The 23,784-nt window shown below is 44.0% G+C and overlaps 1 protein-coding gene across 3 annotated transcripts in view; it reads left to right on the top strand.

The window, feature by feature from the left end:
* Positions 1-21,423, top strand: part of ALKAL2 (ALK and LTK ligand 2) — a 38,670-nt gene extending 17,247 nt beyond the window's left edge. Inside the window, exons 1-6 of one of the 3 annotated variants that reach the window (XM_077309613.1) lie at positions 5,681-6,301; positions 7,841-8,165; positions 13,868-13,921; positions 14,019-14,099; positions 17,445-17,510; positions 20,817-21,423. In XM_077309613.1, coding sequence (XP_077165728.1) covers positions 7,901-8,165; positions 13,868-13,921; positions 14,019-14,099; positions 17,445-17,509 — 465 coding nt within the window. In that variant the 5' untranslated portion in view covers positions 5,681-6,301; positions 7,841-7,900 and the 3' untranslated portion in view covers position 17,510; positions 20,817-21,423. Of the gene's footprint in view, positions 1-5,680; positions 6,302-7,012; positions 7,102-7,840; positions 8,166-13,867; positions 13,922-14,018; positions 14,100-17,444; positions 17,511-20,816 lie in introns of those variants that run through there. The other 2 variants (XM_077309622.1, XM_077309630.1) reach the window with 2 other exon arrangements.
* Positions 21,424-23,784: the final 2,361 nt, after the last annotated feature.

Below are 23,784 nucleotides of genomic sequence, written 5' to 3'. Positions count from 1 at the left end.
TGAAAAGGTATCATCAGTTATGTTGGGGGGGATTTACAGCAAAAAAACAAAAAAACCTCTAAAGACTAGGGATGGGCATGAACTAAAGTTCCTGTTTAATTTTGGGGGAGTTCGTGGTTCATGAACTCAAGTTTGTTGCAGGCCAACTGATACAAACTTTCCATGAACTTTCAAGCAGTTCCCAGCAGTTCATGATTGGATACCTTTCCAGACAGATAGTCTCCGCTCAATCTAAATGTTTACCACATGTCAAAGCAACAGGGGGGGGGGACTTGGAGGGCATGCAGAGGAGCATGGGGAGGGGGGCTCCCCTGTCTTTAGTGTGCATAGGAACTGTTCTATACACACATGAACCTCTTGAACCTGTGTCTGTCAAAATGACAGCCTGTCATATTCTCAGAAAGCACTTTCCTGGGGACACCTTTGTAGGGCCCTGCCTTGGACTCCGTAAATCTAATCCTCACCAAACGTGGAGGGCTGGTAGAGAAAATTCACATGAAAACCCTTGCATGTCATCAGAGGGCTGTTCTACCACATCGCAAACTGAACCAGGTTGTTTGACAACTGCAAATTTGTGATGGTTCATGGTTTGTGAACCAGGCACACAATGCACCGCAATTTTCCGGTCCATGCGCATCCCTACTAACGACTGTGCCACCCACATTACACTGCAATTCTCTTGCTTATTAGAATAGAAAAGATGTTTTTACTGGACTGCATACTTTTCAACTTCTTGTTGCTATTACCACTGATGGTGCCACCACAAAAACGCAATGCCACTGTCTAGCTGTTAACACTGCATCTGTAACGGCAAAAATGCTTCAGATTAGTTTATCAAAATCAATGGGCATTATATCATTGCCTTTATTAAGATCTGCATTACAGGGCCATGGAATTCCATTGATTTGCATATTTATTGCTTTTCAGCTCATGCTGTTACATCATATTCTAGCATTACAAGAAGTTGAAATAATAAAAGTGAGAGGGACGGGTTTCCCTCAGCTAAACATGGGCTGGGGCACGATAGGACTTGGCTGCTGGCTCCCCACCTCCTGAGAGAGCCAGTGTGATGTAGCACTTAGACTGCCTGGCAAGCAAGCAGGAAGATACTTCAAATCCCCACCCATCTATGAAGCTCCTTTGAGGTTGGTCACCTTCTCCCTGTGTAGCCTACCTTACAGAGTGGACGTAAGAATAAAATGGAGGAAGAAGAACCATGCACAGCATCTTGAGTGCCTTGGAAGCAGGACAGGACTGGCTTCATAAATGGCAGCTGGAAGTTGGAGGAAAAAAAGTCCTTAGTTGAAAGTAGGTTGGGGCACAGTGCCTGGCTCCCTCTTGGCCCCTCTCTGACACTCTCATCACCAGGCAGCTTGATGGTCATCCATGGGAGCCAAGATTAGTTCTATTGTAGGGATCCCTGGCAGTCACTCACTGGCTGCCAGAAACTGGAGTGAGCCATCAAGCAAGACATGGATCCAGTGCAACAGAGTAGTATTTTGCAGCTATCTTCCCTCCTTTCTGAACAAAATCTTATCTATCCATAATTTTATAGATTCCTCAACGTGGTAAAAGGGTGAACAGCCCGTAGGCTAATAACAGAGCCATGACGAAGAACATGGTCCATAATTTTATACCTAAAACCAATTGGCCATTAGCAAATGGCAAGTAACTGTTTCTTCCGGGCAGGAAATTTTATGATGCATGGCTTTAACAGCACACATAACTATAGCCGGATAGGCATACTGCCTTTTTAAGTGCTTTTCTTCAAGACCGTGGACCTCTTTGGCAGGAATGTCAAAATTGTTAAGGCAGTTCCGCAACAACTTGAAAACTGAAATCTGGCATGCATAGCTTTAAAAAAAACCCTCTGAATGAACGAGTCTGAACAGAGCCAAGGTTGTTAGGTGAACGTTTTTAACATCATTGTAACATCCAACAAGTAAGTCATGGGATGTTAAGTTGAATTGGAGAAGTCTCCAACCTAGTTAGGTCAGAGGAATGACAGTGGTGAACAATCCATGATTGAATGTAATGTTATGTGACTTTCCCCTTCACAAGTTAGCAATTCTTAGAGAGGGAGGAAGAGAAAGGATTTAATCCTGGTTAAATTTGGAAGGCAAATTCCATGGATTCCCCCAACCTACTTCAAGGCAGAAGAGTCCTGCTGCATCACACCAGTGGGCCATCGTCTACCCTGCTGCCAACCTTTTCCCCTGGAGGATAAACAGCAAGGCACAGAGGCTGAGACCATCCTGATGCAGCCTCCTTGCACTGATTCAGATGTTGACTGTCTCAAAACATGTAGGTGCCCCTCAGTCACCATGACATTGGCTATTGATTGATGTATTCATTTGCCCCATTATCACCTACTCACCCAATTAGTGGAGTTTCTCTTAGAGCTCTTCAGTCAGGCTTGGTTTTCATCAATTGTGTATCATCTGCACACTTGGCTACTACACTACTCACCCCTAGTTCCAGAGCATTTATGCACTTAAATAACATTGGCCCAAATACCCCACTGCTTACTTCCCTCCATTGTGAGAACTGTCCATTTATTTCTATTATATTTGCTGTCCTCTAGCCAATTTTTAATCCAGAGCCCATCCTCCTATCCCATGCTGGCTCAATTTACTCAGGAATCCCTCCTGGTGGTGCCTTGTCTGCCAGAAGCAGCATTTTGTTGAGATCAGTGAGCTACTGTGGGAGGGGAGGCAGAAAACTAGTTGCTAGTGCATGTATACATTTATTACATCGACGGCTGAAGATCCACTTGGGTCACTGTTTCATATTTGTAGACTTTAAACAAATAAAGTGAATCCCCCATAAACCTATGGACCTGAATTCATTATGTAGTTAAGAATAGTCTGATAAATGACCTTGTGTAATTCTGTGTGCAGTTTGTTGATTTGCAAGCTGGCAGAAATAATCACTGGCAAAGCCATGAAGATGTAGTCCTCAGTGTCTCCACAGTTCCCAAAGATCTGAAACTGTTTTCAACAAAGATAGCAAAAGAAAAATATGTTTAATGACACTTCAAACTCTTGCACTAGATTGATAGTCTGTTTTGCTGCCCCTGGGGGAAAAAAACAGGCACTGCTCCTTTTTATTTATTTTTTTGCAAGGACTCTCTAGAACTCAGCAATACTTATTACCACCACTATGTGTCGCTACCCTCACTGCTTGGAATCCCTGTGATGCTCACCTGGATTAGCAGCCTTCTGGCATCTTTTTCTTTGCGTTCCAAGCATGATTTTCATCTGTAAGTACTTGATTATTTATTCAGGTGAGCCAGAGTGCATCTTGATTATCTCTGCTACTCCTTTACCATCTCTGCCCATTCCGTGCAGGTTGAGGAAAAGAGTCAGTATGTATGATCCAACTTTCTATTTACTTTATTAGCAGAAAAGGGAGAGGTTTATATACACACCATTAGAGCAAATAGAGTTGTTCTACTGGATCCTGTTTCAGTAGCATTTAAACACATGTATTATATTGCTTCGGGGGCTCGTTTAAGGGCTCGCAACTCCTGCCAGTTTGGTGTAGTGGTTAGGAGTGCAGACTTCTAATCTGACATGCCAGGTTCGATTCTCCACTCCCCCACATGCAACCAGCCGGGTGACCTTGGGCTTGCCACAGCACTGATAAAACTGTTCTCACCGAGCAGTGATATCAGGGCTCTCTCAGCCTCACCCACATTACAGGGTGTTTGTTGTGGGGAGAGGAAAGGGAAGGTGATTGTAAGCTGCTTTGAGCCTCCTTCAATTAGAGAAAAGCAGCATATAAGAACCAACCCTTCTTGGTTAGGCAGTGAGTCACAGCTCCTTCCGGCACCCCTTACCAACTTTATTAATGGTTCCAGATTGTATGGCATGTGTAGTGTAGTCCAATCCTAGGCGAAGGACCTTCAGAGGTGGTTTCCCATTGCCTGCCTCCACATCATGATCCCCAGTATTCCTTGGAGGTTTCCCATCCAAATACTAGCCAGGGTTGACCCTGCTTAGCTTTTGAGATCAGGCTTGCCTGGGCTATCCAGATCAGGCTATGGCTATACCACTAGATAGCAGGGAGCACTGACTGGCTGGAGCTACCCTTTGTAAACTACACCTGTCAAATAAGAAAGGATTTCCTCTACCACATCCGCATCTGTGCAAGGGGAATATAATTTATTTCTTTTTTCTTCACCTCACCATACATTTACACACTAGTGCTCAAATAATGTGAAGGAAGGTAGGGTGAAGTGATGCTACACCTATAGATTTCTAAAAATATTTGCTGCGGGGTTTATTATAATAAGCTGGAAATCAGGTAGCAAAATCCACTGATTATCACTTCCAGAATCATCGTGGAAAATAGATTCCAGAGATTGAACTGTGGCACAAGTTAAGACCTGTCTGGGCTTAACCCCTGGTTTGTCTGTGGGTTTATTTGAGCAGCTTAGGAGATATTATTATTATTTATAAAGCTGAAACAATATGGAGAGATTGGGCTGTACATGAAAAAGACTTCACATCCAGTCTCCATTTTCTTCTGTTAAAGAGGAAGTCAATGTAGTAGAGCTGGGTATGCTTCTTGGCCTCAGACCCTAGAAAGTCACCCCCAGCCAAACTAGGCAGTATTAGTTTGACTCAGCGTAACGGGGATTCTGCCACCATATGCGTGTTGTGTTATGGATGAGAGGGACCAGATATTTTGCTAAGGACTCTGAAATTTAGTTGTTTTCTTATCAGTTAATGGAGGGGAGACCCAACAAAAGTTGATGGAGAATGATGATGAAGAAATCCATCCCCCAATTGTTACTCACAGGCAATAGACAGCTACCCAAAACTAATTTATGGATTTAGAAACCTAAAAACCATTGGAAGAAATCTGACCCAACACCAAGCCCCTCCCCTCAGAAGGTTTTTTTTAATGTAAGGAAAAACCAACCTACTGTTTTGTCATTGACTTACCAAAATTGTATTTGAATATTGATTGTCACCCACCCTGAGCCTACCAGGGCAGGCTATAAGATTTAATTTATTATTGTTGTGTGTGATGGCTTTACATGGACAAGTAAAATTCATGGACAGTTCTAATATACCTGTTGACTAAAGGTCCAGCACACACCTGAGGATGTCTTACACCAAGCCAGACCTTGGGTTCATCAAGGTCAGTATTGTTTCTTTTAAGGGGCAGAGGTTGTGCAGGGCATCAAACTCAGGATCCTTTCTCCCTGATAGTCTTAAGGGAGATGCCAGGGGCTGAGTCCGGAATCTCCTGCATGATCTGGCAAGGAGCCCGGGGTCCATCCCCTAGCTACTACAGATCTCCAACTCCTGGGAGAAGGCTGTTGACTTGAAGCTTGCTGGTGGGATTGTACCGCTCAGCTCCTACAACCAGGCATCTAGAACAAGAGGGTCCTTGGACTTATCCAGTATGGCTGTCATCCGGGTGGGATTAGGTTCCTCAGGTACAGCCCCGGGGATTCTTCCCTACGGCAAGGGAGGCCCGGAGACCTGCCCCCCCCCCCCACCACCACCACGCGTGTTTCCCCTCCCTTCCCACTGAGGACCGGCTAAGTGGGAAGTGCATCGATCCGCCGCTGCGGCCGCCGCTTCCCGCTCGGGCCGCTGAGCTAATCTTCTTCCCCGCGCCGGTTCCCCGTCCTTCCACCCCGCCCTTTCCCGCCCCACAAGCAGGCGAGGGCGAAGCCCGCGAGCAGCGCAGCCAAGTTGCTGCTGGTAATCCCTCCGGCGCAGATGCCGGAAAGATGCAGCCCAGGAGGGCGACGGCGAGGAAAGGGAGGCGTGTGACGAGGCAGGGCGTCCAAAGGAAACGGGGGTGGGGGACCGGCGGCGGCGGCGGCGAGGGAAGACTTCGGGCGGGCGGGCAGGCTCGCTGATCAGAGAAATTTGGACGGTCCCCCCCCCCTCCGGTCCCTTCCTCGCGCCCTCCCCCTCGAGCCAGCCCGGGCTCTTTTTACGTCTGTGGGAGGCAGCATAAGAAGGGACTCGAGGGGGCACGGCGAGGGGAGAACTTCTGGCGGCGGCAGGAGGAGGCGAGCCAGCCAAGCAGCGGCGCTTCGCGGGGTTGCCTTGCCGGGGACTCGGCGCTGGTTCGCCCACCCACTTGCAAGTCGATACGAGGCGCTGACTCTGCCGCGGACACCTTCGGCGCCTATATAAAGCGCGCCCATGGAGTAGGTGGTGGAGACTGGACGGCGGGAGCGCCCCGGAGCTGAGACCACGCCAAGGGCAGCAGCCAGCCAGCCAGCCAAGCGGGCTCAGGAGAGCCGTCGAAGGCACCCAGCCGCGGACAGGTAATGCTGGACGCGGCGCGCCGCTCCACAAGCAGGTCCCGAGGCTTGCAAGGCGGCGGCAGGAGGGCGCGACAGTTCCCGCCAAAGCCAGCTGCCTGCCGGGACGCTGCGGTGTCGCTCGCCTCTCTGGCCACGAGGCAGGCAAAGCGCGGCCGGCGCCAGGTCCGGGGGGGGGGGGGGCTCCGCAAGCCGGTGGCCGGGCGAAGGTTCAGCCGAACCCCCCCCCCCCCCGCAGGGGCTTCCCAGGCAGCGCCCCGGGCGTTTGGCCAGTGGGCGCTTGCAGGGAGGGAGCGGGCGTCAGGCACCTGCTCAGCAAGGAGGGCGGGAGGGGACTAGGCAGCCTTGCGAGCGGTGCGGCGTCCCCTGGCAAAACTTTTTTTTGCGCCTCCGTTCCCCATTCCCAGGCTTCTGCTCTTCCTGGGACTCCTTCTGTCCCGGCCGGGCTCAGAGCGGGTCAGATCATTGGGCTCGGTTCTCCTGGCACGACAGTCTCCCGAGGCAGACGAGTGAGCGGAATATGCGGGGGGGGGGGGGGGGTTGAACCTGCGCGTCTTTGCGCCGAGTTGGCCAACTTGACTGGTGCTCGACGCTCCTTCACGTCCACGATGCGATGCCGATTCTGTCCGTTAGGTGAATTTAACCCTGTCGGGCTCAGTTGAAGAGCGGGGGAGGGGGCGTCTTCGAGTCCGCTTGCTGGGAAAGCACAAAGAACCCCCCCCCCCTCCAAATAAGACCATTCGAGTCCATAAAGGGTATGATCGAAGATACAAACAAGGTTTGACTGTCCAGAGGCTTGTCTGGTAGGGCTTCTTCTGTTTCTTAAACCAAAGTTTTCTTTAGAGATGGTAGACGGATTGGCCGGGAAGTGAGATTTCCAGAATCACTGGAAATCCTAACATCCATCGGTGTGAGGTGACACTCCCTCGGAAAGAAAGTGTGATGTTAATTTGTGTATGTGCGTAGTGTCCAGGGCAGCACCCATCAGTGTGACTGACAGGAGAGAGTGAGCAGGCTCGGACCCATTCCAGATTTCCTCTGAGCTTTTGTTTTTGACAGACATTGGTGAAAGTTTCACTGCCATGCCTGAGGGTCATTCAGTACAAGCCAACTCTTCTCAATTTTCTTTATACCCCTACAAGAACAGGGGGGAGAAGATTTGCCTTTCTCCTTTGCTTATTTAAGTGGAGTTAGATCGTGGAGGAAGAGCTCTGGAAGGGATACACCTGACTGCCTGCACTTCTTCTCCCCAGTCTAATTTGTGCAGCGTGGGTGGGAGGAAAGCCCTGGATTCCCATCGTTTTGCTTAATCCACTGCTGTCATGCTTAAGGACTTCCGAGTAGCAGATCAGGCTGTTAGATTAGTGCGCTGGCCAGGACTGCCCTGAAGAGCATAAAGCTAAGGATCTGAGGGAAATACGGCAGAGATCAGGACTCCCCATTGTTTTGCCTGTTGCATTTTGGCAACTCGCAGCTTCCACCCTGACACTCCTTCCCCCTCCCAACTCCTCCCACCCCAATCCTTCCTTTTTTTCCTTCCAGGGAATTACCCAGGAACGTGGCTCTGTTTCCTTGCTCTGAGCATTTCTACTTTGCAGTGCGATGTGCAGACTCCTAAGGTCCCCTGCGCTGCTTGGACTTGTGCTAGTGATGCTTTCGGCGGGACATTGCAAAGAGAGACCGGAGTCGAGTGCAGAGCTGAAGGAAAGGCAGAACCTCCTAAATCTAATCATGGAGATCATCCAGGAGCTGCGGAAGTACCATCTGGAGGAGGAGGAGGAGAATGGAGCACAGTATAAAAAAGACTATCTATTGGACAGGAGGGAAGTAACTGATTATGGAGCCTCCTCAGAGGAACAGAGAGTTGGTAAGTATATGTTAGGACTATGTGTGTTAGGGCACAGTAATCCCCTCTCCTTCCCCTTAATCTGAGGAAAGAGAGAACGAGAAATTGTCCATCACATTAATTTCTTACATTGGACAAACCACCCTAACTTTTTTTCTCAGGGGATGGTTTGCAGATCATTCCAGAAAAGCACTGGGAGAGATTCCTGAACAAGATTGGCTGTTGTGGAAAACCTCAAAGCACTGATGAAGTTGTTCTGACCAAGCAGTGATATCAGGGCTCTCTCAGCCTCAACTCCTTAACATGTCTGTTGTGGGGAGAAGAAAGGGAAGGAGGTTGTAAGCCGCTTTGAGACTCCTTTGGGTAGAGAAAAGCGGCATATAAGAACCAACTCTTCTCTTCAGTAGTGATCAGTGTTTAGCAAATCTTCGGTGTGCTCCTAGACAGAGTTACTTCAGTCCAACCCCCTTGAAATGGGCAGTGTAAGGCTGGTTGTTTGCCCCTGTTTAAATTAATGGAAACTTCACTACAGGTTTTCAAAAGGATAGCGCCCCTAGTGGTTATTTTGTCTTTTGTGCTCTTCGTTTCTTGAATAGGAGGGTATTGAGTCATTAGATGCAATCATGCTAAGCACTTTAGATATACTGTGTGGATTTGTGCACATGCATGCTGTTTTTTTTTCTTGGTGCCTGCACAGGACTGACATTACTGTGTTTGACTACTAGATACCACTTGAATTGTCTGCCTTTCTACTGTTTGATTTTAGTAAACTTTTAAAATCCCATTGACTGTAATGAACAAAAATGATGAAGCACATTTGAGAGAACATGTACTAAAACTCATTCTCTCCTCCCATTGATCAGTGGCAGCATTAGCTGGGCTATTGTCCATTATAGGTTTTGTGTGGCTTTGATTTATTTCTCTTCACATTGTTAAAGTATCCAACCATGCCATTTTTTGTTGTGATGGTTTTACTGGGTGTTGCCTAATCAAGAAGTCAGTTGTACTAAAAACTTTATTTTAGTCTGTTTTATTCTCATTTCTGACAATTGAACTAAAACTACTTACATCTGAGCATTTTGGCTTCATGGTTGAAAGCCAGCATGGTGTAATGGTTAAGTGAACTGAAATCTGGACAACTGGGTTTGATTCCCTTCTCCTCCCAATGAAACCTGCTGGGTGACCTTAGGCCAGTCACAGTTCTCTCAGAACTCTCTCAGACCAATTTACCTCACAAGGTGCCTGTTGTGCAGAGAAGAAGGGAATATGATTGTACACCACTTGGAGACTCCTTAAGGTAGAAAAAAGTGAAGTAAAAAAAAGCTCTTCTGCTGAACATATAGTATTTTTCACTTTAGAAGAACAGTTCTGTTGACAATCATTTTAGGGAGGTCGCTGTAGGCCTTTTTCAAGACTGCATGTCCATATCAAGCTTTATCAACCAGAGTTTCTTGTTGGCCCTGGAAGAGTTTCCCAAATGAGTGCGAGATAATTATATATATATATATATATATATATATATATATATATATATATATATATATATAAATGTGTTAAGCATTTATCAGGTGATATGATCATTATATGGTCATGTTGGCCCCTTCCAAAGTGGCCAATGATGGGCCTGGAGGGAGGGGGAAGGGGAGGGGCACCAGGTGGGTGTGTCCACAGCTATGCTTCCCAACCATATTTTGCATGATCACGCCACTTCTGGGGTTTCTCGAAGCCCGAAGAATATTCAGGGATTTCTCAGTGGTAAAAAAGTTGAGAAAGGCTGCTCTGTATAGTGGATACCTTTTAAAGTCAATGAGATAGGACGGTCCTTTTCATCTGTTTGATGTTTCTCTATTAGCATAGACTATTATGCAAATGAAATAGCAGAACTCTAACCCAGAGGTCTCCAACCCTTAAAATCTAGTGAAGGTACACTTGGAAATATGAAACAATGTGATGGGCACCGCACAAAATGCCTGCTGTAGCATACTTTCAGTCACATAGTGAAGATTCCTGTGCTGTAGAAACAACTGCTGCCAAAGCAGTGTTTTCAAAAATATGCACAGCCAATTAGAAGTCTTCTAGGGCAAAAGCCCCACTTGGCCCCACCCACTTTCTAAAAACACTTGGTGGGCACCAGGGAAGGTGTTGGTGAGTGCCACAGCCCATGAATGCACTAGATGTGCAGTAAGTTCAGCTTTTTCTAAACCAGGGGTAGGGAAACTGTGGCGTACCCCTGTCCTAAATCTTGTCAGTCACTCTAGTTTTCTGCACATAGAGCTATTTTAAAAAATATGATCCCACCTATTCTTATTTGTCTGTGTTCATGTGTTGAACAGATCGTTGACAGCTGGGAATCTTTTTGAGCCAGTGGATTAAAATGCCTGCTTAGCAATTCTATATCTTTTAATTAGAATATATTGGCTCAGACAGTAAAGTGAACTGTTATAATCAAAACAGAGTAAGTTCTGAAACAGTTTCTGAAAGTTTCTTTTTAAAATTACTGTCACAATAGATTTGCTTCTATCACTGAAAACCATCATTACCTAAAGATCTTATCAGCCTTCTGTGTCTATCTGGGCCCTGAGGAACTTTTGAGAGAAACATGTCTTCAGAGCTCCATGTGACACATTTAGGTCAACTATGATAAGGTCAATTCTACTGAGGCTGCCTATACTAAGAAGTAAGAATGAGTTTCAAGAAATGTCTAAACACACCAGTGAATCAGATCTGGTTCGAAATGTTCTAGCTTTAAATGCGATAAGAGGTTCCAAGGGAATTCAGTGGCCACTTAGACATTCATTTATGGTAAAATAAATAAAGTACAATGTTTCATGTGCATAAATGCAAGTAACTGAAAGCAATAAAAGATGACAATAAATCAAGGAGACAGCTGGAAGTAGTGAAAGCAGATTTCAGTAAACTAGTTATATTCCCATCTACTGAATACAAGATGTGGGAAAGCAGCCACAGAAGTCCAAAGTAGTTTATTGGGCATGTTTTCTGTTTTGCCCAGTGCTTCTCTTACATTTCTTGTAAAGATAAGAGCAACTGGTTTATAAACATTCATTTTCTCAGGCAATTCTCCTGGATCTTTCTAAATGCACATAATTCCATGAGTGCTACAGCAAAATGGGGGCGCAACATGGTTGGGGGTTTCTGCTTACTCAGAGGCCACAAAGGGCGACTACAGAAATACTAGTCTGCAAATTTAAAAGGAAGAAAACAAACCAGGAATGGAACAGTGAACACTAAACATGTCCACTGCATTTCCACAGCAATAATCAGCATCAGTTAAAAGTGGAAGTAACTGGAGAATATTACAGTTTGGAACATATGCCTCTCTCCATGCCAGAATCCTATAAACCTTAAAATATTCTGACCACTTTAGAGCTTTAAAATAAAAGTCCAGGCTGGGGGATCAAAAGCCCTTCCTCTGATCAAACATGGTAGCCTTAGTCCATCAGCAATTCCTTAAGTCATACAAAGATCACAGTACCTGTAACTACCCTGGAGTGAGGCAGACATGAACCAAAAAATTAGGGGGGGGGGCATGTGCTAGGAAGTGTGCATCCTTCACTCCCAATATTCTTCACAATCTTCTGTGCAGCAGGGAGTGGTAAAAGAGTTCGCACTCCTGAATTGTACTTGGGTGGTGGGGGAGAAAAGGGATTTCCCAATTATTTTCTTCCCCTTTGAGATATTTCTCAATCTCCAGGCTTCTTTTCCCTGGATAAGAAGTTAACTTGTGAAGAAAGGAATTACAGAAGCAAGTCCAGGTTGTCTCTATTATGAAGAAGAGTTGGTTCTTATATGCCGCTTTTCTCTACCTGAAGAAGTCTCAAAGCGGCTTACAGTCACCTTCCCTTTCCTCTGCCCACAACAGACACCCTGTGAGGTGGGTGAGGCTGAGAGAGCCATGATATCACTGCTCAGTCAGAACAGCTTTTATCAGTGCCGTGGCGAGCCCAAGGTCACCCAGCTGGCTGCATGTGGGGGAGTGCAGAATCAAACCCAGCTCGCCAGATTAGAAGTCTCAACTTGAGTTTCGGGAAACCCTGGGGTTTCTTGACAGCCCTGGAAAGCCTTCCTGAATGAGTGGAAATTAATTTTAATATATTTTAGAATTTGTTAAACATTTATTGGGTGGTATGACCATATATAGGAGCCTCTTGTGGCGCAGAGTGGTAAGGCAGCTGTCTGAAAGCTTTGCCCATGAGGCTGGGAGTTCAATCCCAGCAGCCGGCTCAAGGTTGACTCAGCCTTCCATCCTTCCGAGGTCGGTAAAATGAGTACCCAGCTTGCTGGGGAGTAAATGGTAACGACTGGGGAAGGCACTGGCAAACCACCCCGTATTGAGTCTGCCATGAAAACGCTAGAGGGCGTCACCCCAAGGGTCAGACATGACCCGGTGCTTGCACAGGGGATACCTTTACCTTTACCTTATGACCATATATGTTCATGTTGACTTACTCCTCCCTCTCAAAATGGCCAATGATGAAGGGGGGTGGTAAGGGGAGGGGCCCCCTATGGGTGTGTACACAGCTATACCTTCCCAACCATATTCTGCATTATCATACCACTTCTGGGTGTTTTTCAAAGCCTGAAGACTGTTTCAGGGATTTCTCAATGGTAAAAAATGTTGAGAAAGGCTGCCTTAGACTCCTGGTTGGAGCCTGAGATTGTGGTGAGGTCAACTGATGTCAAGGGGTAGAAAGTGGTGATGTCATAGAACAGCAGTATTAATAGCAGTACATCCACATTCCATTAAATACAGTGGCATCTGTGAATGTGTGTAGTCACAGTTATATCTGTGTAGTTTAGCTAGTAGCGCCAGATGATTCTAAGCACGCCAGGAGAAAAGTGATTTGCTTATGAATTCTTTGACTGAATTAGTTCACCTATATTTTTTCTTTAATACCAGAAATGTGTGGTTATTGTGTGAAGGAAAAGACCTCTATAGCTGTGTTTAGTGCTTGCAGTCTCAGCATTCAGAGGATGGAGGAGGGATTATTCTTGACTCAAATTTAGTTACGCCCTCACAAAGTTCTTAATTTTCTGGATGGAAAGGTGGCAGACTGGATATTGGCTCCCCTCCATTCTTTTGCTCGTCTAGAGTAAAGGACTTTTTTTTCCTGTGGTAAGAGGCTCTAGAACAGGTGTAGTCAACCTGTGGTCCTCCAGATGTTCATGGACTACAATTCCCATAGGAATATAGGAATTTGTCCATGGACATCTGGAGGACCACAGGTTGACTACACCTGCTTTAGAGTTTAAGCAAGCCTGAATATTATACCTCTTCCAAGTTCTAATATAGAGGCTTTATTTTTTTAAAAAACCTAGGAATTTCCTTCCTCCCTGTAGTTATGGTTTTGCCTAATTTACCAGGCTCTTGCATGTACTACTAAGATAACAGATATAAAAAATGCTTTGAATGTTTTTTTACACTGATCCTCATTCATTTTGATGACTTACTCCTAGGTAGTTAGTTACTGGATTATTTTTGCAAGGCATTTTTTCAATGCATACTACCAGGGAAAGTTGTGTTAATTTCACATGAACTCACCATGTGCAAGTGAAGCAACTATTCTTGGGTTCTGTGGCCCCAAAAAATGCTGCTGTTCTTTTCAGCTAGCTTTAGTTGTATCCTGAGAGGAAGGTGTCAAAGAACTACAGTGTAGAAGAACATGAATTAATTTAGTATAATCAATGTCAATTTCTTTCATCAGAAATAGTCCCTAGAGACCTGAGAATGAAAGACAAGTTTTTAAAGCATTTAACAGGTAAGCAAAGTTTAACAATTGAACATGTTACTGTTAGTTGTTATCCTGTCTTCAGATAGAAATCCAGTTGATTCATGTTTTCTTTTTTCCCCTCTAGGTCCTCTGTATTTTGGTCCAAAATGCACTAAGCACTTTCATAGACTTTACCACAATACAAGAGACTGCACCATTCCAATCTGTAAGTACCACTGCCTATAAACAATTGTCAGCTCATTAACAGAGTAGTTCAAGTTTTTGTGCAGCTGTCATTCTATTCCTGCAAGAAGCTTGTGGCCTTGCAGAAATTAATCAAACCACAAACTGTTGCTAAAATAAAATGAAGCTCCGGTGTGGATACCCAGTACCTGCAACTGTTGATTGTAAAACAGGCATCCTATTATGCTTACTGACCATCAAGTTGTATTGCACAGAAAAATAGTTTGATGTTGCTGTGGTTCCACCAAGAAGTATTAATGACTCTCATTTCATTTGCCAGCAGTTAAAAATGGCCTGTCTGCAGGCATCTGAAATCAAAACAGAATGTTCAATGTCTTTACCTCAGGTTTGCAACACAGTAACTCACCACTTAAATACACATGCTGATACACGTTGATTTGGGATAAGGTTTTCTTTAAATGTTGCCTGCCACTGCAATTGACAAGAGAAATAACAATAGATGCTGGAGCAGGCCAATTAAACTGCCTTTTGATCTTCATTATTAAGGACAGGGGCATATTCTCAGCATCTCAGATTTGAGGGTCCTGGGAATGCCAACCAAATAATCTCAGAAAAGGTGGCCTATGGAATAGGGTGCTTCTGGTGACAGAGAATGACATTTATTTACATATTTAAAACATATCCTGCCTTGGACTCAGGGCAGCGAACAACACGGTTGTAAGGATCCAAAATATACTAGTCCAACCTAATTTCTAAACAGAAAACATGTTTAAGTCATGAGTTGGTACTGTATGTTGCTGAAGGTGGATTCTTGTGGAGATATTTATCCTTTGGTTCATATATATAAGTACAAAGTAATTATATAGACATACGAATATCTATGTCATACAGAGGCATTCGTTGGCCTGTAAATTATGCAGCTGAGAAAGAAGGAATGGAAATCGGCTTATGTATATATTTTAAACAGCAAATACACTCCTGTAGAATTGTTGTAATTTGTATTTACACCAAGAAAACATAATTGTGATAAGGTTGCCTAACAGAAGTAAAGTTCCCTCTTTGGGCCCATGATTCAAAATAAATGCTTTATTCTAGGGGTTTATGACAGTCCCAAATTCTGAATTGCTGATTATACCTTCATGTGGCAGCTGAACTCCATCTATGACATATTTTTCCCTTCTCTATCATAAACCACTGCCTGGACTAGTAAGGAGTCTTAAACAATGTCAGATCCCTTCCATGTAACAAGTAGATATGTCACATTCCTCAGGAATCCTTAATGGAGCATCTTTGCATTTCCCTTCCCTCTCAATGACTGTAGCTTAACTTGGCAGGCTTCTAACAAAACTTGGCTCATATTCTAAAATTTAGGTTTTAGTTTACATTCATTCTTGGCTGCTGTTCATAAGACACTTACTTACCTTTGCAAGTTGGACACTTGTCATTAGCTGCATTAGCAGAGTTATTCATTTTGCTGCCAGTTACAGCAGGCTTTTCAACGCTATATGAATTTGACCTTGGCAGTATTCAAAGATTGGAAAGGCTAAGTCTTACACACAAAGAGCCATCCTAATGCTTGCCATTTAAATAATATTGAAGGAATTCTCAACTTTAAAAGATGAAGGTTCCCTAGGTATTTCCCTTCCAGGCTGTTGTTTCCAAATCTAATTACTTGGAGAAGCATTTCTGGCTTGGAGCGTTTTGTAATTATAATTTGGTGTCCTACTGACAACTTGCTGTTTATCATTAACCTTTATTGAAGAGGTTTCTTGTGGTGTCAGTAAACCCAGGTTAGCCACCCAGTCTACTTCCACATGTCAATTATTCTATGTTGCTTTCATGGCATTCGCAGCAGCAGAGGCATTCAGGGAGTATTTACATGACCAGCTGAGGAATTAATTCCTGCCTCACTTCATCTTCCCCTTTCTATTCCTTTCCAGGCAACCTGTAAAAAAAACCCTACCAAACAAGGATTTTCGCGCCTTATAAGGAACATCTACATAAGGGGCGAGAATCTTTGTCCCCTGCCCACTTTCCCCTCTCAGAGACACACACCCAGACTCACTCACTCCCCCCCCCACTCCTCTCTCCCTTTTCATCTTTACCTTTGAGGCTCCTGGGCTCCATGGGTGGCCCAGCCTCTGGGGCTGGGGCTGGGGCCGCTTGCAGCTGCTGCCACTCGTTGCTCTGGGGCTGCTGCCACTGCCGATTGTCTTCCAAGGCTGCTCCCGCTCTCCAGAGAGGCCTCGAAAGACTGGTGGCAGCTCCGGCTCCAGGGAAACGAGTGGGCTTCAGTGCTGGGCCTTGTTGCTCTGGTGAGGCTGCCGCCACCACTGCAGGCCATCTGCTGGAGCGCTCCATTCATTCCCATTATAGGGACCACACCAGGAGATACTCCTCATCAAAAACTCTTTGTATTTTTCCCATTATATGCAGTATGATGCAACAGTTAAGAGTTCTGGACTAGGACCCAGGAGACCCCAGTTCAGTGACCCACTGCTATGGAAGCTTGCTGGGTGACCTTAGGCAGGTCACATACCTCAGCCTAATCTTTGCACATGGTTGTTGAGAGAATATAATCTAAGAATGATGTAATCTACTTTGGGGTCCCCCATTGGGAAGAAGATGGAGTATAAATGAAGTGAATACATATCCACAGGGAAAAGGGCTAGAATTCATTTCCCCCAAAAAACACAAAAGCTGGAAGTTGAGGATTGAGTATATCATAGCAGTAGATTTTTATAGCACAGAGATGTCAAAAAGAGAAAAATGGTGCTGATGTGGTAGTGCTTGACTTGTATTCTTTCCAAAAAACACTGACAAAGCCAATTTGGGAAAAACTGAGGCAAAACAGGGAAACCTGGAAAGTGGATAATTAGAGGATAATGTGTAAATGCTCTGGGGAAACACTTCAGTATGAAAAAAAGGCAAAGTGAAACATCCATGTGGAAATACTCATAATGTATGTTAACAGTATGAAAGGTGCATCCCATTGCCTGATGTCCCATGGCTTGCTCCATGTCTCCACAGGAATGTTTTCAAACCACAGTGGGAATAAAAATATATATAATACTATGTATAATGTGTTTAACATATATTTTTCATATACAATTCTGAAGTTGCATTTATATAGCATGATTCCTAGGGTCACAGATAAGAGCTTGTGCATTTGAAAGAAATTATTTTCAAGATCAGTTACAACAGGATTGCAATCCCCTGTGTAACCTGCATTTGAATCAAGTAGCATCTTAGAGACCAAGAAGATGTTGGGGTCTGAGATTTTTTTGAGAGTCAAAAATCCCTATATTTTTTTTAACTAGCCAAATGCTATGCGTTTAATTTCCCTTTATGATTTTTTCCACTGTAGACTATAAAAGATGTGCCAGGCTTCTTACCCGGTTAGCAGTAAGTCCAATGTGCATGGAAGGCTAAGGTAAGCTTTTGATTTGCACATGTCTAATCCCAACTACATTGTACATAGCAAAAACTCTTTGAGGGTCAAAACAATAGCCCCCTTGGCTAAGGGATTCCCCCCCCCCCACCCTTCAGAGAGGTTGGTGTAACTGCTTTTATCTCCCAGAATACTAGTAATTATAGAAGAAACTCCATCATTCCTGTGCTGGAAAGCATTATAAATAAATAAAACGTGCAAATTATTCATCGCAACAAGCATATAGTAATTTTTTAAAAAAACAACAAAGCATCGCAGGCAGAGCTGATTCAACAGTTGAATCAACATCAATTTCCATGTATTGACATTGGTCATCTTTTTATGTATAGCTGAAGATTATGTGCATATTTTAATAAATGCATATACCCACAGAAATGAGTAAGGTATATCTATGATAATTCACTTACCCTCGGCAATGAAAATTTTGTATAGATCTGAGGTTAGGGTTGCATTTATTTCTCACTGAAGTAGATGTGTAACTAATGTAAGCAGTATTTGGAGTCTCAGATTTTCCACTAACAGAACATTCAAAACACATGAACCCTCAAAAACACAGTTCCCACCTACTAGAAATCAGCACAGTGGTGCAGCATTCGTCTTTGAAAACTTGTGGGAAACAAATGTAGCAACTTAACATGAAACACCCTCCCACAAAGGTAGAATGTATTTCTGAGATGGGGCTTATTGTTCTTTTGATTGTTGTGTTTATTTGTTGAATTCATTTTAGCGATGACAACTATAAGCATGGTGAGCCATGCTTTTCTAAAAGCAAATAAGGGGAAGCATAAGAATCTCCGCAAAACTTGTTCTGAAGCGCCTCCCCTCCCTCCTAATAGAAATATTTCCAAGGTCCAGTCCAAGCGGCTGTTAATTCTCCATTTTCGGGTAGACCATAAAGTAAAGAACTGCCCTCAGCCTGAGCTTTTGCTACACAAAAATGCAAGCTAGTTGCAACTAGCACACCAGCTGCTCTCTTCTTACCCTGTGTGAGACTGTCACATTCTCCCCTATGTGCTTTAGATCAGGGGTAGTCAAATCCGTGGTCCTTCAGATATTCATGGACTACAATTCCCATGAGCCCCTGCCAGCATTTGCTGGCAGGAGCTCATGGAAAATGTAGTCCATGGACATCTGGAGGACCACGGGTTGACTACCCCTGCTTTAGATATTTGTTGAACAATATCAGATAAATGCACAAGAGACCGGAGAATGTAAACACTGCATTGTCACATTGCCATCTCGGTGAGCCAAGTAAATCAAGATTCAAAGGGGCAGGGAGGGAGAGAGAAACTTACTTCACCATCGCTAAAAACTACTTCCTGGGCGTTATTCCAGGACTTAAACCGATCTAATGAGAAGGGAATTTGTCCTTTCACAGATGATGATCAGTTTGGAATTACGTGCCAAGCAGACATGTTTCATCTTAGCCCTTGTTCTTCCTTAAGGCCTGTTCACACAATTCATATCTGCATGCGGTAGCCATGGAAAAGCACTGAAGAGGGAGACTTCACAGTCAGTTCATAGTGAATGGGCTACACAAATCCACTACATCAAACATATTTCGTCAGCAGGCTTCTAACCATGCCAGTGAGTGGCATGACTGGCTTGGAGAGGAGCTTGGAACCAGCATGCAAAGAAGCTTAAAAATTACTATGGTGCCCTTTATGTGAGCAGACATCCTATTTCACAGTGCCTTTCAAGCTGAGCATCATGTGTTGTTTATACATGACTGTGTAATTTCCATAGATGGCAGCCATACAGTACTGCTTTAAATTTAGTATGTTTATAACCTTGCTATTTTCCTTAAACAGCAGTTCAAACCAGCTAATAAAAAAGTGTAAACTACTACAAAATCAGAATATACCTTTAAGCGTGCACACTGATGAATATACCTGTGACATCAGCATGATGTTTGTTGATGACACTGACATAGCACAGCTGTTGGTATAATGGGTGTAAAATAATAAGATGCCAGAGCATGGGAGCAGCTAATGCTTAGGCATTGAATAGTTGACCTTGTTATGACAGAGCTGTTGCCACATAGTACTTCAGATTAGACATATGAAAAAGTGTAGTGAGAGACCGTACATAGGTTTTAAGAATAGAATGGTAACTGAGCCCCCCTCCCCCTCCCCATGACTGTGTTGGGCTAATTTATTTTCACACCAACTGAGAGGATTATGATAAATAGGAAGATGTTGTGATTTTAAATCATTTCCCTGTGGGTTTATTGCTCAATACATAAAAAGCTGTAATGCAGCTAGTTTGGGTACTAAAATGACCCACCTCAAATATAAATGAGTACTTCATTTTTTTTTTCAAATGCTGAGGAACAGCTTGCAGATTACACATTTCCACTTCTCCCCACTACATCTCAAAATACCTAGATTTGAGAGTCTACATCAGGGGTAGTCAAACTGTGGCCCTCCAGATGTCCATGGACTACAATTCCCTAGATTTGAGAGTCTACATCAGGGGTAGTCAAACTGCGGCCCTCCAGATGTCCATGGACTACAATTCCCTAGATTTGAGAGTCTACATCAGGGGTAGTCAAACTGCGGCCCTCCAGATGTCCATGGACTACAATTCCCTAGATTTGAGAGTCTACATCAGGGGTAGTCAAACTGCGGCCCTCCAGATGTCCATGGACTACAATTCCCAGGAGCCCCTGCCAGCGTTCGCTGGCAGGGGCTCCTGGGAATTGTAGTCCATGGACATCTGGAGGGCCGCAGTTTGACTACCCCTGGTCTACATATTTCCAACATCAGAAGCAGGGGGTGGTATTAGCTGTCTCTTCCCAGAGCTTCTGAAGGCCATCACTGCCATTCAGTTTTACAGAATATGAATTTCTGTAGCTGCCCTTTTCTCATGCAGTGATTGGACTTCTGTGGTGGTGTAAGAATGCTGCAACTTCTACTGCACTTTGCACTGTTCTGCCATTGAAAATATGCTCATTTTCTACCTCCTGTCTCAACTGCATTAGCAACAAAGTATAATTGCACCAGTGAACTCCATACCTGGTGGTGGTGCTGCTGCTCCAGCTCAAAACGAAATAAAATGATTGAGTCCTGTTCGCATGGGTGTCTGAGGGAAAACAAATCAGCTAAACAAACCAAGATTTTTCAAAACTGTCATTTGGAGGGGGGGGGGTATTCTTAAACTCATGGGAAGAAAATACGGTATAATAACCAATTATGAATTCATCATTTTCTAAAAGATGCTAGTAAAAGGAACTAATAAAGTGGCTGAAATAATTTTGTCTCATAAAAAAATCTTTTTCTCCTCCAGGTGTTGCTCTTATCAAAGAAAAAAACCAATAAGAACCAAGAGAAGTGCCTTGGAAATTAACAGGGAATTCAAAGACCATCTTTGTAACATATTCCATTGGGAACAAGAGATTTATTTTTGCAAGTTGATGGACTACTTCTCGTAATACTTTAAATATGTGTTTTGTATACTTGTCACTGCTGTTTACAAGATACATTCTTTATGGCAGAAAAACTACCACTAGAACTTCAGTGTTTAATACTTTTAGATGCCCTACATCAAAAGTGTTGCATCACCAAATGATCCATTAATATCACCCTTTCCAAGTACAAAAATTTTACATCCTAACACTTTGTTGGATCCTGCTCACGGACAAGATATAATCTGAGACCTTTTGTGCTTATGCGATTTTAAAAAGTTTGGTGACAAACTTACTCACAAACCTTTACTGGAGGGGTGAAATCGAACACCTACAGTACAAACCGCATGCCATGTGCAAAAGACAAGTGTGTTTAAGTAGAACTTTGAATTCTGACATGTTTTCTGTACGAGAGGTATAAACATTCCAGCTAAATGTGCAATATGTAAATAATGTAAATAACATACATAATAAAGTGTTTGTATATGACTAGGGCAATCTTCTTGTGGTGCAGCGGTTAAGAGCAGAAGCTTCGAATCTGGTGAGCTGGGTTTGATTCCTTGCTCCTGCACATGCAGCCAACCAGGTAACCTTGGGCTGGCCACAGCCCTGATAATGCTGTTTTGACCAAGTAGTCCTGGCAGGGCTCCCTCAGCCTCACCTACCTCACAGTGTGTCTGTTGTGGGGAGAGGAAGGGAAGAAGATTGTAAGCTGCTCTAAGACTTCTTTGGGCGGTGAAAAGCAGGATATAAAGACCAACTCTTCTTCTTGCTTCTGGGCTGCGGTTTCATTAACGAAGTTAAGAGTCAAACGCAGTTTGATAAAGAGCTGGCTGAAATAAAGTGTTAGTACCAGTCACAATAATGGATAAAGGGTAACATGAAGCTTACTGGAAGAGCAACCTTTCAAATAATTCTTTCAGAACAATCACCCAATATACACTCAACAGCAGGGGTAGTCAACCTGTGGTCCTCCAGATGTCCATGACTACAATTCCCATGAGCCCCTGCCAGCATTTGCTGGCAGGGGCTCATGGGAATTGTAGTTCATGAACATCTGGAGGACCACAGGTTGACTACCCCTGCTCTACAGAACTGTGGCTCTACTTGGTCCTTGGTAGCACTACCATGCATGCTAACTGTGGCCATGCTTCACTTCCATGGAAGAACACCTCTTTTCGGCTAGGAAAGTAAATTCAGAGCAAGGCTATATTGCTGTGTTCATAGATTGCTCTGTGCCTGCATCTCATTAGGACAGTGGATCATAAACTACCTGTGGAACACACACAAAAATCCTCTTGTTTCACCTTTTTATAACAAGGAAAAACCACTGGCTGTTGAGAGGACAAGGCAGAGCTATTGTTCGATACAAGCACAGTTCAGATTGTCCTGAAATTGACCTTTTACAGGAGAATATCAGGCACACCCAAAATGGCAAAAGTTTTCCCCACAGTACTAGGGACCCAGAATGTGTGAAACTGTTGCTGAATCTTTTGTACCTGAAGTACAGAACAGCCATTGTGTCTCATGTTGTATTTGATAAAGAAGAAGCTTATTTGGATGTAGAATTTTCTAAAGCAGAAACATTTGTTTGCAATGTTACGCATCAGAATTTATTTCAACTGTTATCTTTATCAATTAGGATTAGATTTTATGGCAAAAGGGGATTGGGTTGGATCTAGCATCTTTCCCCACTCTATTCTCAGCACACTATGGCAATCCACATATGCCTCCACAAAAGCTGCTTCAGGGAGACTGTAGGTAATCATGTGGGAAGAAAAACAGCTGGGGGCTGCAATGACAGATACCTCAAACCAACAATGGGGATATTTGCCAACTCCATTAAGGCTTCTTGCCCCTCGCCACCCCCCCCCCCCCAAAGCTATGTTTCTGGTGCAGGAAACTATCAGAAAGGTGAAGAACGCGACAGAAACCCCTTATGTGAATTTTCTCTGTGGGTCTGAAAGAGAAACCATTATTTGACTCTGTTTTGAAGCAGCACTTAGATTTATCTTTATCAAAGGAGGGGGGGGGGGAAGAGAAAAAGAACACAAGTAACTCGATTGCATATTATTATGGCCAGACAAGTATTTAGCTTCTCATCCAAAATTGCTGCGTCTAGCTTTCTTCAGCTAGAAGTGATACAAACAATGTAGCACGTGCAGAAAGACTCTTTCCCAGAAGCAGAACTTGTTGACAAAAGGGATATAATCCAACAAACGGCCTGTTTAAAAGGAAGATGACTGGGAAGAACATTGAAGACCTGCCAGCTATACAAAAAGAAGTGCTTTAGAACATTGTTCTTCAACCCCTGGGTCAGGACAGAAAACTTTCTGCTGGGTTCTGGAGCCCTGTAGTTATTATTTTTCCTGGCATTTTGAAAGGACCTGCTGCATACAGAGGAAGGTAGCGTGTTGAGAAAAGCTGAAAAGCTTGTGTTTCCTGTTCCTAGATCTTTCTGTCTACTGATTGTGGCCCTGGCCTTGACCCTTTCTTCCTAACACTTGACTGGTCTGGACCAACAGCTGGAATAGTAGCTGCCTCACTCAAGGAACGTATGCTCAACTAGGATATGTCTGACAGATGGGAAGAAGGGTCATCGTGGAAGCATACAATTCTTTCTTCCTAAGAACACGCAAGAGTCAAGACCTGGATTCTTATAGTGAGACTAGGGCAAAAACAAAAACAACACAAAGTTAAGAAAGCAATAAAATTAGATGCAATCTATGACAGATCACATAAATGTTAAAAAAAGGATTAAATGAAGCAGGGGTAGTCAACCTGTGATCCTCCAGATGTTCATGGGCTACAATTCCCATGAGCCCCTGCCAGCAAATGCATTTGGTGGCA

Source organism: Paroedura picta, chromosome 1 (genome assembly GCF_049243985.1).
Source record: "Paroedura picta isolate Pp20150507F chromosome 1, Ppicta_v3.0, whole genome shotgun sequence".
In the NCBI taxonomy this organism is placed as follows: domain Eukaryota; kingdom Metazoa; phylum Chordata; class Lepidosauria; order Squamata; family Gekkonidae; genus Paroedura; species Paroedura picta.
This window is presented reverse-complemented; position numbering and strand designations above follow the sequence as displayed.